Consider the following 14,148-nt stretch of genomic DNA (forward strand, 5'->3'; position numbering starts at 1 on the left):
AGGCCTCAAAGAGAAACTGTCATTTGAACTGGGACTCGAATGATGAGGAAAAAGTTCCCAAAGCAAAGAAGGAAGGTTAGGACAATCCAGAGAGAAGGAAAAGGACATTCAGTGTGGGTTGTTGACTCAGGCAGTATTCTAACATTGGACATACAGAGGTGGGTAAGTCATCGACCTCAGGAAGATTAGTCTAGAGGAGCTACATTTTTTAAAAAAATATTTATTTATTTATTTCAGAGATTGAGAGCAAGCAGAAGGAGGGGCAGAGGGAGAGAGAGAATGCTTTAGCATACGTCTCACTTAGTGTGGACCCTGATATGGGACTTGATCCCAACACTCTAAGATCATGACTTTAGCTGAAATCAAGAGCCAGCCAGGTGCCCTTGGAGGAGCTACTTTTTGACTGACACTTATTGAGGAGGGTGGTTCAGGAAAATTAGTTCCTTAATTTCTATTAGTTTCTCTAAGCCAATCCAAATAAACATAAAATACAAATAAAAATTGTGTTTCCAGTAAACCCCCTTCCCCTGACCTTTCATCCAGATTGCCTAGTGCTGCTAAATTGCTTCCCCTGTTCCATCACTGTCCATATCAGGCACTGTGCCAAATTTGAGGAGGTCCATATGACCAAGTCCTCAAAGAACCCACTGTCAAGGGGGCACCTAGTCTCTGTGAATCAGTAGATGCTGTGGGGTGTTCTGGATTCTCTGCTAGAAGTTTGTTTAGGGTACAGCTGGAGTACAAGGGAGTGAGGAGTCAAATCCATCTGAGGGAGGATGTTTCTGAAATGTTTAAAGCCCGGAGTGACTGGGATGTGGATCTCCAAGGGGACATTTGGTGAGGGGGGCAAAGATAAGTGCATTCCTCTTTTCTCCTGTTAGAACACTTACAGAGCCTATAACTAAACTATTTTCTCTCCCTTTTCCAGCTCCCTTCTGTCTTAAAATCATAGCCACATTTTTCTACACTTGACATTTCACTTTCCTCTATGTGGCTAGATGAAAGAGTGGGAAAGAACTAGGACTTGTTTGTGGACAAAATAGGCTGTCTTATTTTGTTTTTTTTTTCCATATTTACACTTGATCTTCCGTTTCCTCTACACTCAGCAAATGACAGTCAAGTTTTATAGGTTTCTGTGTTTTCCCTCAAGAAGGCAACATTTTGTAAATATTGTTATTATTTGATTTACAACAACTGCCAATTAAGAAACATGACAACAATAACAGCAACAACAAAAAGCAGTTGGTGGGAAGTTTAAAAAGGGAAGACGGCAAACCAGCAACAACAGAATGCATTACGAAGCAATTTGCACCTACGATCTTGGCTGTGGAAAAGTTGGAAATCATCTTTGCTAGAAACTAAAAAAAAAAAAAAAAAAAAAAAATCACATTTTTAAACAGCTGTGTAGAAGAAGGAAACTTCATGTTGAGAAACACAAGCCATTTTTGTTCTATAAAAAAAAAAAAAAAACTTGGTCACTTAAATACTCATTCAGTTATACAGAAGTTAGAAAACTTGGTATTGTCTCTGATTCCTCTTATTCCTTCTTCATTTAATTCCATTGTTTAGTGAGGTTTAAAACCTCATCTCCAAAATATTTCTCAATAAGTACACAGTACAGCCTCTTTCCTGGTCTCTATTCCTGTTGTCATTGACCCGTGTCACTTAGATGCTACTGCTTGGTTGGCTTTTTAGAAGTCAGCTTGTCTTCCTGCCTCTAGCCTTACTGCTCTCCAATTTGTTCTCAATTTTGTTGAGAGTGATCTTTTAAAAATCATATCTTTATGGTAACATTTATTGATATTCTAAGTGGCAGGATAAATTAGTCCCAATGTGTGCCCTTGATGAACTTATGATGTTCAATGGTTAATATAATCTGTATCTTCTGATTCTAAACCTAATCTTCATTTTCTGCTCTGCTTTCGCTGCTACCTTATTCCATGAGAGGCCAGTCACTGAGGAATGTGGCCATGAGAGCTGATGTATTTCTGCCATGCTTAATTTTAGATGATGATCTAAGGCATGTAGTTGGACAGTTGGTGTAGAATGTAGACAGAGTGCTATACACTCACACATGGTCTTAGGGATCAAGAACTGCCCTTGCTTCTGGCTTTTCCTGAGGACCCGTGTTTTGACATTTGAAGCTAAGTAGAGCCTGTTGATTTCTAGTGACCCTGGCAAAAGTTAAAACTGATTCAGTAGTTGATGGTGTTGCCTGTGTCATGTCCAAGACATTTATTTACACAGAGACAATGCAAATATAGCATGCAGCTGGAATGAAATGGATCTGTGCTGAAAAGACCCAGATTCCAATTCTGGTTCTGCTGTTCACCCTTGGATAAGCCACTCTGTGCCCCAATGCTTTCATCCATAAAATGGATGTAATGATTTTATTTTATTTTTTTTTAAAGATTTATTTATTTATTTATTTGACAGACAGAGATCACAAGTAGGTAGAGAGACAGGCAGAGAGAGAGGGGAAGCAGGCTCCCCGCTGAGCAGAGAGGCCGTTTGGGGGCTCTATCCGAGGACCCCGGGATCATGACCCAAGCCGAAGGCAGAGGCTTTAACCCACTGAGCCACCCAGGCACCCCAGGTGTGATGATTTTAAAGGATTTTTGTGGGGATTAAAGGAAATGTAGGTGATGGTTCTTAGCACAGTCCTTGGTACTTAGGTCAATTTCAACAGAATACATAATTCAGATCAAGCAATAATTATTAAGCACATCTGTGTACCAGGCACTGGGCTAGTTTCTAGGGCTACGGAGATAAATAAGACCAGGTTGTTGCTCTTAAGACACTAATAGAGGGGACACCTGGGTGGTTCAGTTGGTGAAGCATCTGCCTTTGGCTCAGGTCATGATCCCAGTGTCCTAAGATCAAGTCCTGCCTCAGGCTCCTTGCTCAGCAGGGAACCTGCTTCTCCCTCTGCCCGCCACTCCCCTTGCTTGTGCTCTCTCTCTCTTTCTCTGACAAATAAGTAAAAGATTAAAAAAAAGAAAAAGAAGAAGCTAACAGAGAAGTAGTAATTAACACTATGTAATTTTTTTTACTCAGTCTGAACCGTGATGTTTCAAGATCCCAATACTTGGTTTATCCCAAAAGGTATCGGCAACATGAAGTGTTCTGCTGGATAATGTTTCTAGAATATCAACTTTTTCTGAGAAGTGTGTAGTGTGGCCATGTAGCATAACAAAAAGATAGACATGTGTTTATATGGACTCATATACTCACTGATTAATACTATTAATATTATTAATATTGGGCACATTGGTCAATCTTTTTGAATCTCATTTTCTTTATTTGCAAAATATGGAGGCTAATACATTGATAGGGTTATTGCAATGATTAAATTTGAGAAGGTATATCACACTCCTAGCACAGTCCTTGGCACAGGGTAGCTACTCAATAAGTGGCAGAATTAATGAGAAAAAATATATCCAAGAAGAGAACAGCTTTGTATTACCTCAGTTGCATGCATGTTTTATGCTCCAGGTTAGCTACTGGATAGAAACTCTTTCTTTATCTTTCTTGAATGTGTCAAGAGGTGCCTTGTTCTCAACAAATTTTGTTGAATTGTAACCTACAGGAAAGAGGCTCTCCCAAGAAAAGGAAGGAAGGTAACTTTTACTGACTTCTGTCTCCTTCATATATATTCTCATTTGCTCCTTAAATTAGATGGAGATGATTACTTTCATGATTACAGAAGAGGAATTTAAGTCTTACAAAGGCTTACCCAAGCCATTACCAAAATGGCAGGACTAGGACACCTCATCCTCAGCTCTTTAATTCTAGGGTCAAGTTCTTTCTATTCTGTTTTTCTATCTTTTATGGAAAATATTGAAAAGTCATATAAATAAGGATAATAAAGAAAATATTCCTCATGCACATTGAGAACAATGGACTTCTTTTAAGACAAATTATGGGGTGCCCAGGTGGCTCAGTCAGTTAAGCACCTGCCTTCAGTTCAAGTCAAGATCTCAGGGTCTTCAGCTTGAGCCCCATATTGAGCCCCACATCAAGACTGCTTCTCCCTCTTCCTCTGCCTCCCACTCCCCCTGCTTGTACTCTCTCTTTCTGTCGAACAAATAAATAAAATCTTTAAAAAAATGTGTGGTTTGCGATGAATAGTATGAAGAACTCAGATTCTTGAATTGCCAATAGTCAGACCAACTCTTGACTATAGGAAACACATGATATGTTTTCAATAATTATGAGAGTGGCCTTTTGCTAATAAACACCTTTGCTGACTGACCATCATTTTCAATTCCCTGAACAGGTTTTTCCTTTTTATGACTTCCAATTGCATTTTATTTGTATTTCTTTGATGACTTTTATTTTCCTCTGACTTTTGTGTGTATGACTCATCCTTCCCACCGGACTAGAAACTTTCTGAGGGGAGGGACTTCATCCACATATCTGTAAATCAGGGTCTTTCACTCTAGACAGTATATTTTTTAAAATTTTTTAAAGATTTAATTTATTTGACAGAGAAAGAGAGAGAGACAGGGAGAGAGGGAGCACAAGCAGGAGGTGTGGGAGAGGGAGAAGCAGGCTTCCCACTGAGCAGGGAGTCAAATGTGGGGCTCAATCCCAGGACCCCGGGATCTCGAGCAGAGCTGAAGGCAGACGCGTAATGACTGAGCCACCCAGGTGCCCCTGCTCTATACAATTTAATACATTGAATTGCTGAACTGAGCTAGATCAAGAGTTCTTTGCAGGGGGAGGAGAGAATATTCTTATAATTAACATTTATGAAGGCCCAACCTTCATATTTTAAAATATATTTTATATTTTTAAAAATATATTTTTATATTTATGTATATTTTAATATTTTATATATTTATATAAATATTTTTATATTTTAAAAATATTTTTAATTTTTTAAAAAGATTTTATTTATTTATTTGACAGAGAGAGATCACAAGCAGACAGAGAGGCAGGCAGAGAGAGAGAGAGAGAGAGGGAAGCAGGCTCCCTGCTGAGCAGAGAGCCCCATGCGGGACTTGATCCCAGGACTCTGAGATCATGACCTGAGCCCAAGGCAGTGGCTTAACCCACTGAGCCACACAGGTGCCCCCAAAATATTTTTAATTTTTAAATATTTTATATTTTTGTATTTTTTAATCTGGAGAATGTCCATCGGAGTTGCCCTCTTATTTTATTTTTATTGAAGTATAATTAATATATAGTGTTATATTAGGTTCAGGTGGACAATATAATGATACAACAATTCTATACAATTTTCCGTGCTCGTCAATATAAGTGTACTCTTAATCCCCTATATTTATTTCACTCTTCCTTCCACCCATTTCCCCTTTGGCAACCACTAGTTTGTTTTCTGTATTTGAGTCTGGTTTTGTTGTTATTATTGTCCCTTTTTTTCTTTGTTTGTTTTGTTTCTTGAATTCCACATGTCAGTGAAGTCATATGGTATTTGTGTTTCTCTCACTGACTTATTTCACTTAGCATTCACTTACCCTCCATTCATGTTGGACAGTCAACTAGTATTTGACATAGAACCTAGAATACTTATTGGAGAGGAGATAGTCTTTTCAATAAATGGTGCTGGGAAAATTGGATATTCATATGCAAAATAATGAAAAATAATGAAACTAGACTCCTCACAAAAATTAACTCAAAATGAATTAAAAATTTCATTGTAAGACCTGAAACCATAAAACTCCTAGAAGAAAACAGTGAAAAAGCTTCCTGACATTAGTCTTGGCAATGATTTTTTTGGATATGAAACAAAAGCAAAAAGCAAAAAGTAAGACTATGTCAAATTAAAAGGCAATCAAAAGTTAAAACTTCCAGTTATAAGGTAAATAAGTTCTATAAGGTAACTGTAGTTAACAATACTATATTGTATACTTAAAAGTTACTAAGAGAATGGATATTTAAAGTTCTCATCACACGAAAAAAATTGTGTGATGAGGTGAGGATATTAACAAGACAGTGTGGTAATCATTTTGTTATATATATCTAGTTAGGTATATAATCATTTCTATTTACATACATAATTATGTTGTACATCTTAAACGTATCCAATGTTATATGTCAATTATATCTCAAAAAACTGGGAAAAAAGATAATGATAAATTAAAAAAAAAAAGATTTTTTACAGAGAGAAAGAGAGATAGTGAGAGAGGGAACACAAGCAGGGGGAGTGGGAAGGGGAGAAGCAGACCCCAGGCTGAGCAGGGAGCCCAAGGCGGGACTCAATCCCAGGACCCTGCGATCATGATCTGAGTGGAAGGCAGATGCTTACCTCTGAGCCATCCAGGCGACCAAAAAGATAATAAGATTAAACGCATCAATTAATCTTACTTTAGGTTTGCACCTAATTTGATTAGCTAGTAAATAGGTTCTTTGTTTAGCTCCCTCAGTGATATTCTTTTTCCTAGCATTTGTGTTATCAGCAAAGAAAAGGGATTTACAAAACAGACCTGAATAAAAATACTTTTTAAGTTCAAAAAATAAATAAAAGATAAAGAAAACCTCTCCCTTGATTTCACCTCCACTTCTAGCTAATGCCCCATTTCTCAGCTCCCCTTTTAGTTCTTTCCTTCATATATTCATGGCTGGCTCTTTCTTATCCTTCACATCTTAATCTAAATGCCATTTCTGGATCAACCATCCCCAATATAAAGTAGCCACTCACTGACTTCCTATTATATCACTTTACTTAAATTCTCTGCAAGGTTTTGTTTTTGTTTTAAATCAGTATTAGATGGAGTGCCTGTGGCTTAGTTGGTTGAGCAACTGCCTTCGGCTCAGGTCACGATCCTGGAGTCCCGGGATTGAGTCCCGGGATCGAGTTCTGGGATCGAGTCTCAGGATCGAGTCCCACATCAGGCTGCCCGCTCAGCAGGGAGTCTGCTTCTCCCGCTGACCTCTTTCCTCTCATGCTCTCTCTCTTTCTCAAATTTAAAAAAAAAAAAAATCTTTAAATCAGTATTAGATATTTTTCTTATTTACTTTTTTAGTTAGTGTTTGCTTTTCATCACCAAATTTAGGCTTTTAGAAAGGAAGGAACCTTTCTGGATCTTTCACTCTTGCATTTCCAGGACCTTGAACAGTGCTTAATATAACATGACAATCTTTTTATTGTACTTATAGGCTCTTAGTGATCTACCCCTACTTCTTCTTCTTTTTTTTTTTTTAATTTTAAAAGATTTTATTTATTTATTTGACAGAGATCACAAGTAGGCAGAAAGGCAGGCAGGGGGGAGGGGGAAGCAGGCTCTCTGCCGAGATGTAGGGTTCAATCTCTGCTGGATGTAGGGTTCAATCCCAGGACCCTGGGATCATGACCTGAGCAGAAGGCAGAGGCCTTAACCCACTGAGCCACTCAGGCACCCCTACCCTTACTTCTTTGACCTTGTCTCCTACAACTTTCTCTCTAGCTCACTGTTGCTCCATAGAAAGCAAAATGGAGTCACTCCTGTTAAACAGGAGCCTATGTCAAGCAATGACACAAGTAGTTAAAGGTACAGGACCTGGGAGAGATCTCTGGGACCAGCATCATCTGATAGCCCGGAACTGGTAACAAGCAGAACCAGAAGACACCTGCAGGGTCCCAAGACCAATTAAATGCCTTCAAAAAGGGGAGGATTTTTGCAGCAAACAGACTCTTCAGACATGACCTCTCTATGTGTGACCACTTAAAAAAGGCAACTGCCACCAAAGTCTTGGTCAGTTTGATCTCTGAACAGAACTGAGATCCTTCAGGACATGAACATAATAAACAGTAAGCGCTGAAAGCTGACCTGGATTAGACTGAGGCCTTATCTCAACTGTGCACCCACAGACTAATTTGTGTTTGTTCCTTAACTTCCTACACCTTTCCGTAATCCTGTTTGTTGTATGGTTTATCTTCTGTCCTGCTCTTTGTGCTGTTTAAGAAGCCAAGTTTAATCACATGGTGAAATGTCATTGAATTTGGAATCCTGAACCTGCTTTATAATTGTGATTAACTTTGTTTATGACTGAATAAAGCTGACTTTGTGAAAAGACACAGCCTGTGTATGTACTTCATAGTGTGCTCATGACATCCACTCACACTGAACTTGCTGATATTTCAACATGCCAGGCTAAAGGTGTTTGCACTTGTTATTCCTTCCCTTGGAAGTCTTCTCCTAGGTTCTCTCCTTCATTTTCTTTAGGTCTTCGCTCAAAAGTTACCTTCTTCAAGCCTTCTCTATTTGGGATTTAAAATTGCATCTCCCACTTTCTGCCTTTTTCCTTGCTTAATTTTTTTCCACAGCACTTACCAGTGTTTAATATACTACATAATTTACTATTTTATTGCTTGTTCCCCTCCGCCCCTCATGAAGTCTCTGCTGAATCCCCAAAGCCCAAGAGTATCTAACACAAAATAGCAAGTATTTCTTAAATGAATGGATTTGTGAAATGAATGCATAAATGAATATCAGATGTGAAATCTTTGGGACTTGTAAGGTATCATGCGTAATAAAATTACTTATGTTAATAAATAATCTTAACGGTATTCATGCTTGCATTCCTCACATCCCTGGCACCCAGTTCTGCACACAATGGACGCACAATAGACGCCCCAAGAAAGCTTGTTTGAGGTTGATAGCTGTGGGCATGGGAGGGAGTTTACCCGGAGCAGCACAGCTGGCCCCGCCCCGGTCCCGCCCGGTCCCGCCTCTTCCCGCGGCGGCCCCGCCCCCACATGGTGAATGCCTTATAGGCGAGTGACGTCAGGCCGTTTGTTGTCATTGGCGGCTCCCAAGATGGCGTCTATCATGGAAGGGCCGCTGAGTAAATGGACTAACGTGATGAAGGGCTGGCAGTACCGTTGGTTTGTGCTGGACTACAATGCAGGGCTGCTTTCGTATTACACGGTGAGACCTCGTGGGGCAAAACTCCGAGCGCCTCGGAGGTCGCTATCCCTGGGGTGGGGGGGGCGGGCTTTTTGGTAGCGGGGTAGAGGTTGCTAAACTGGGGGTGCCGCCGTACCGGAGGGTTCCCTCGTGAGGGGAGGTTTTACGCCCCGGATAGCCAATGAGGGTGAAGGAGATGCTGGCGCAGCCAATAAGCAGGCAGTGGATGTCTGATTTATGGGTTAGGGGCGAGCCGCGTTCCTTTTTTAGGGTCCGGTATTAAGCTGTGGTGGGATCCAGCCGGGGTGTAGACGGGTGAGGGTGGTCCTAGCCATGATTTAAAAGGTCAGGTTACGTAGTCCGTGTGATCGCCCCACTTTATCGTGAACTTGACATTGGCCCACCCAGCCCAGTAGACGGCCGCGCCCCTTAGCTTCTCTCCAGGGGTTAAAGAGCGTTGTTTTCTCCGAGCGGTGTTCACACAAGCTTGACCAGGTCCTAAGGTGACTAGCTGCACGAACAAGTCCGAAATCCCTCCTGTCTGCCCAAACTGAGTGTTTCTTTCATGGGACGCACGCCGCTATTCTGTGAGAGGCGAGCGTAACTGATGCCTTAACTTTTGAAGCCAAGGGTTTCCCACTCAGGCGGCTTTTGCTGGCGAAGACAGAAATGGATATGAGGCGTCTCCTGAAAGTTGTATTTTGGGGAGTGCTGAGTTGAGGGCCTTGCTGTAGTTAAACGCGAACCAGTGGCCGCAAGCAAGTGCACGAATTGCCATGATTCTTATGCTCTGACTATCCGTTCCACACCTACCGCATTAGAAATACGTGGGTGGTATTGGAGAAATTACTTACAAAGTTACGGTCTCTGAATAGTGGATAGTTAGTAATAGCCAACGAAAGGGAAGAAACGGCTTAAAAGGACAAAATAGAATTTCTTGAAGGCTTCAGAGAATTATAGAAGAAGAAAATCATCACTTTTGGGTTAATGATGAGAGAGGTGGGGGCACTAGTATTTTCATTCATTTGAAAAATACTTATTGAATTCCCACTATATGTTATTATTATATTATTAACATTTGAGCTACGTGTGTGTGGGGTTGTGTGTGCACATATGTGTGCGTGTGAGCAAGAATCAACAGAGATTAAGATACTCACCATTTTCTCTGGAGTTTATATTCTGGTTTAGTGGTTTCCTTAATTCATTTCACTCACAATAACAACGCAAGATAGGTATTTGTTATCCTCATTTTACAGTTTTGGAATCTGAGGCTCTAGGCTTTTAAATGATTGCTCAAGATCACAAAGCTAGCAGTAAGTGGTATAATGAGGATTCCGGATTCCTGGCTTTCTGTTTTCACTGCACTTAACCTGCGGGGAGGAGAAAAGTGCAAGCTGTGAGTTACTAAAGGCTAGTCTGCAGGAGTAAAAAAATATAACTTTCAACATCCTTTAACTATTAACGTCCTTTCTTTACATAATTTTTGAAGGGAGAAAAAGACCAAACCTGAATGCGATTTAAACTTATTGTTCAAGATTATCTTTAGGTAGCCTTGAAAGAGATGCAGCTGAACATTACATTCTGAAAACTCTGCAATTATGAAATCCCGTGGCTCAGACAGATGAAGAGTACTGTTGGGTTTTAATAGACGTGATAATCCGAATTCTCATGGACTCTTTCCAGCCTCTTCAGGGTAGAGTAATTTCAATAAAGTGGCACGATGCAATTACGTTAACTCTACAAGTCCCAAATTTGTATTGGTCTAAATCTAGGGCCATACTGGAGAAGCCCCAAGCTAGGGTTTTTAGGAGCTCCTAGCCCAGACAGAATCTTCCTTTTTCCTGTTTTTTTTTTTTTTTTCTTTAGTGTATCCTTTTTCTGCCTCCTGGCCCTTTTAGTTTTTGAAACCTTGATAATCACTCTTTGCCTTATTAACTAAATACAGGTTTTTCGTATACTTCTCCCACCCTTCCCCCAATGCCTAATTTCTGCCTTCTGAGACCAGACTCTAAAACATCATCCTTGTCAGCTGAAGGAGATATCATATTTCTCACTAATGGCTATTTAGAAGTATTCCCCCCCCTCCCTTTTCTGGTTCTTTGGTATTAAAGCATTTGCTTCTAGAGAAACAGCAAGGAAGTATTACAAAGTAAAATTATCTTGTGAAAATAAAATGATACCTAATCCCAAATTAGAGGAGGTCCCACAAAGATGAGAAGAGGATAGGTATTCGCTTAAAGAAAGAGACACATTGAACATTGGCAAGGACTTCTGTACGCTTGGACAGTGTTTTAGTGCATTAGGATTTAGAAGGCTTAGAAGGTACAGCTTAGTGATTTGCATGGGTCTAATAACTTGGAGCTACATCTTCCAGAAAAAGTATCTGAATTAATTACATTAGTGTTTTAGCAGAGTAATAAATAGCAATCACTTCTGTACTTTGTTTCCAAAATCAGGCTCTGGTCTGATTCTGTGGTCAGAGATCTATTCCAGGATGGCCATGAAAACACTGAACTAAAGTAGATTGGCCTTGCTTTAGAGTTTTCCTCTACTGGGATTTGATATTGGGATAATCTCAAGAGTTAGGTTAGAATCACTGGGAATGCCATGAACTGAATAGATTCGCCTAAACATCATCTCAGCCTGGATCTTTTTCTCTGGGCCTGGGCCTAGACCTAGACCTGTTCTCTGGGATTGAATGGTCTTTTTACTTTATCTTTCTTTAATTTTCATACTCTGAATTTCCAGTTTTTTGAAAAAGAGCTTCATATAGTATTGTTCTGCCCAATACAAGAAGAGAGAAACTGATTGTCTGCTTTAGGAAAGTATTATTTAGACAATCTTTTCAGCTCCAGTTCAGTCTCTTAATTATTAGAAACAATACAGTGTAGTTCATTCAGCAAGCATTTATTTGGGACTGACTTTATAACAGGCATTGTATTCTATATGGTGGTGGTAGAGAATGAAGGAAAGAGAGTCCCTTCTACCTAGGAACTCACAGTCTAGCAGCAGACACTTAAACATGATTTCAAAACGGTATGATAAATTTCAAAACAATATGATAAATACTACGGTAGAAATAAGAATAGAGTGCTGTGGGAACATTGCCTAGAAAAGGGGAGGGAGACATTTGAGCTGAGATTTATAGGATAAAGGGAGAAGAGAAGAAGGGCATTTTAGGCAATGGAAAATATGCACAAAATGGGAAACTTGAGAACATAAAGATGCATTAAGAAGATACTGAGGGTTTCTGAGCAGCTCTGGTGTAAAACTGTATATGGGAGATAGTGGGAGTCTGGAAGGCATTTGGAGCCATAGGTCAGGCCTGGAAATGTAGATCAGGCCTATAAATGTTAGTTTATAGCACATAAGTAATGAGTTTGTTAGATAAGATAAGGTATAAATTTGGAACACTGTGAACAGCCAACCATTTATGTGAATCATTATCACAAAAGAAGGTGAAAAAGGAAGGAAAATGGAGGGAGTTCTCTATGGGGAGTTGGAAGGTTAGAAAATTAGTGAAGGTCATGCCTTTTGTAAATTTATCAAATGTTTATTGAGAACCTACTGTGTGCCAGGTGCAATGCCCAAAGGAGGCATTAAAATGGCAAATAAGGGGCGCCTGGGTGGCTCAGTGGGTTAAGCTGCTGCCTTCGGCTCGGGTCATGATCCCAGGGTCCTGGGATCGAGCCCCACATCGGGCTCTCTGCTCAGCGGGGAGCCTGCTTCCCTCTCTCTCTCTGCCTGCCTCTCCATCTACTTGTGATTTCTCTCTGTCAAATAAATAAATAAAATCTTTAAAAAAAAATAAAATGGCAAATAAAATGGAAATAATCTATGCTTTCATGACGCCTGGAGTCTGCTGGGGGATACAGCAAGTAAGAGCTGTGATCAGGGAAGCATAGGATGCTTGGGGCTGTGTAGGTAAGTAACTTGATTCAGTCTTGGAAGGTCATGGAAAGTTTCCTAGAAGAAACAAGTTTGTTGTGACCTGTGATAAATAGAAGTTAGCTGTGTGAGCAGAGAGAGAGAGATAACTGCTTGAGATAGTGGAAATAAATGTTTTCAAAGGAGCCAAGAGTAAGGAGTTAGATAGCTCTGAAGTTTGGGCCCTGAGATAGACAGGAGATGAGCTGAAGAGGTAGGTAGGGGCCAGATAATGAAAGGCTGTCTGGATAAACAGCTAAGGAATTTGAACTTTACCCTCCAGGGCAGTGGAAATCATTAAGTGTTGTAAGTACTTTTTATTATAGAAAAAAAATTTCTTTTTTTAATTTGGCAGAGATCACAAGTAGGCAGAAAGGCAGGCAGAGAGAAGGGAGGAAGCAGGCTCCCCGCTGAGCAGAGACACCCCCCCCACCCCCCATGCGATGCGGGGCTCGATCCCAGAATCCTGGGATCATGACCTGAGTGGAAGGCAGAGGCTTTAAACCCACTGAACCACCCAGGGACCCCTAGGAAAATTTTTATTACATAAAATTTCAAACATACATAAAAGAGGATCTTAAAATGAATTCTTGTCATCCAGTTTGTACAGTTATCAACATGTAGCCAATCTAGTTTTGTTAATACTTCAGTTCTTTCCTTCCCCACTGGTTCATTTTAAAGTAGATCCCAGATACTGTATCCTTTAATTTGTGAATATTTCAGATGTATTACTAAAAGTTAAGGTCTGTCTTTAAAAAAAAAAAAGTTACCATAATATCATTATTACAACTAAGTATTACTAATAATAATTTACTAATATGTAATATCAGTGTTCAATTTCCTTGATTGTCTCACACATCTCTCCCTCACCATTTGGTCTGAGTCAGAATTCCAGTTCCATTTCTTTCTTTTTTCTGTTTGTTGAAGAAACCAGATCATTTATTCTGTAGAATTTTCCACATTCTGGATTTTACTGGCAGTGTTTTTGTGGTGCGTTTAAATATGTTCCTTTGTTGTCTGTATTTCCTACAATATAGGAACTGTATAAATGGATAAGTCGAGCTAGAAACTTAATCAGATAATTTTTTTTTACTTCTGGGCAAGAATTCTTCATAGGTGAAACATTACCTCAAGTGGTACATGATGTCTGGTTGTCTCTATGATTTTAAAATTGATCAGGAGGTACAGGTATTCTTTAAAGAAGACTGTCACTGCAGAGAAATAATCAGGTCATAGTTTTAGGACTTAGTGTTTGGATATGAGTATAAGGAGAGAAGTTGTCTAATGAAACGGAGTTTTTTCGGTTTTATATGGGTGAATAATGATAGGGAAGAGAGGAGGAACAGGTTGGGGAAGAGGTTGCTTTAGG

At 39.8% G+C, this 14,148-nt stretch overlaps 1 protein-coding gene across 5 annotated transcripts in view; it reads left to right on the forward strand.

The window, feature by feature from the left end:
• The first annotated feature begins 8,708 nt into the window (after positions 1–8,708).
• OSBPL9 (oxysterol binding protein like 9) overlaps positions 8,709–14,148 on the forward strand; it is a 165,181-nt gene continuing 159,741 nt past the window's right edge. For 3 of the 5 annotated variants that reach the window (XM_059136136.1, XM_059136135.1, XM_059136139.1), the window contains exon 1: positions 8,745–8,873. In XM_059136136.1, the coding sequence (XP_058992119.1) occupies positions 8,763–8,873 (111 nt within the window). In that variant the 5' untranslated portion in view covers positions 8,745–8,762. Of the gene's footprint in view, positions 8,874–14,148 lie in introns of all 5 variants that reach the window. The other 2 variants (XM_059136137.1, XM_059136140.1) reach the window with 1 other exon arrangement.

The sequence above is a fragment of the Mustela lutreola genome, chromosome 10 (genome assembly GCF_030435805.1).
Source record: "Mustela lutreola isolate mMusLut2 chromosome 10, mMusLut2.pri, whole genome shotgun sequence".
Taxonomy (NCBI): domain Eukaryota; kingdom Metazoa; phylum Chordata; class Mammalia; order Carnivora; family Mustelidae; genus Mustela; species Mustela lutreola.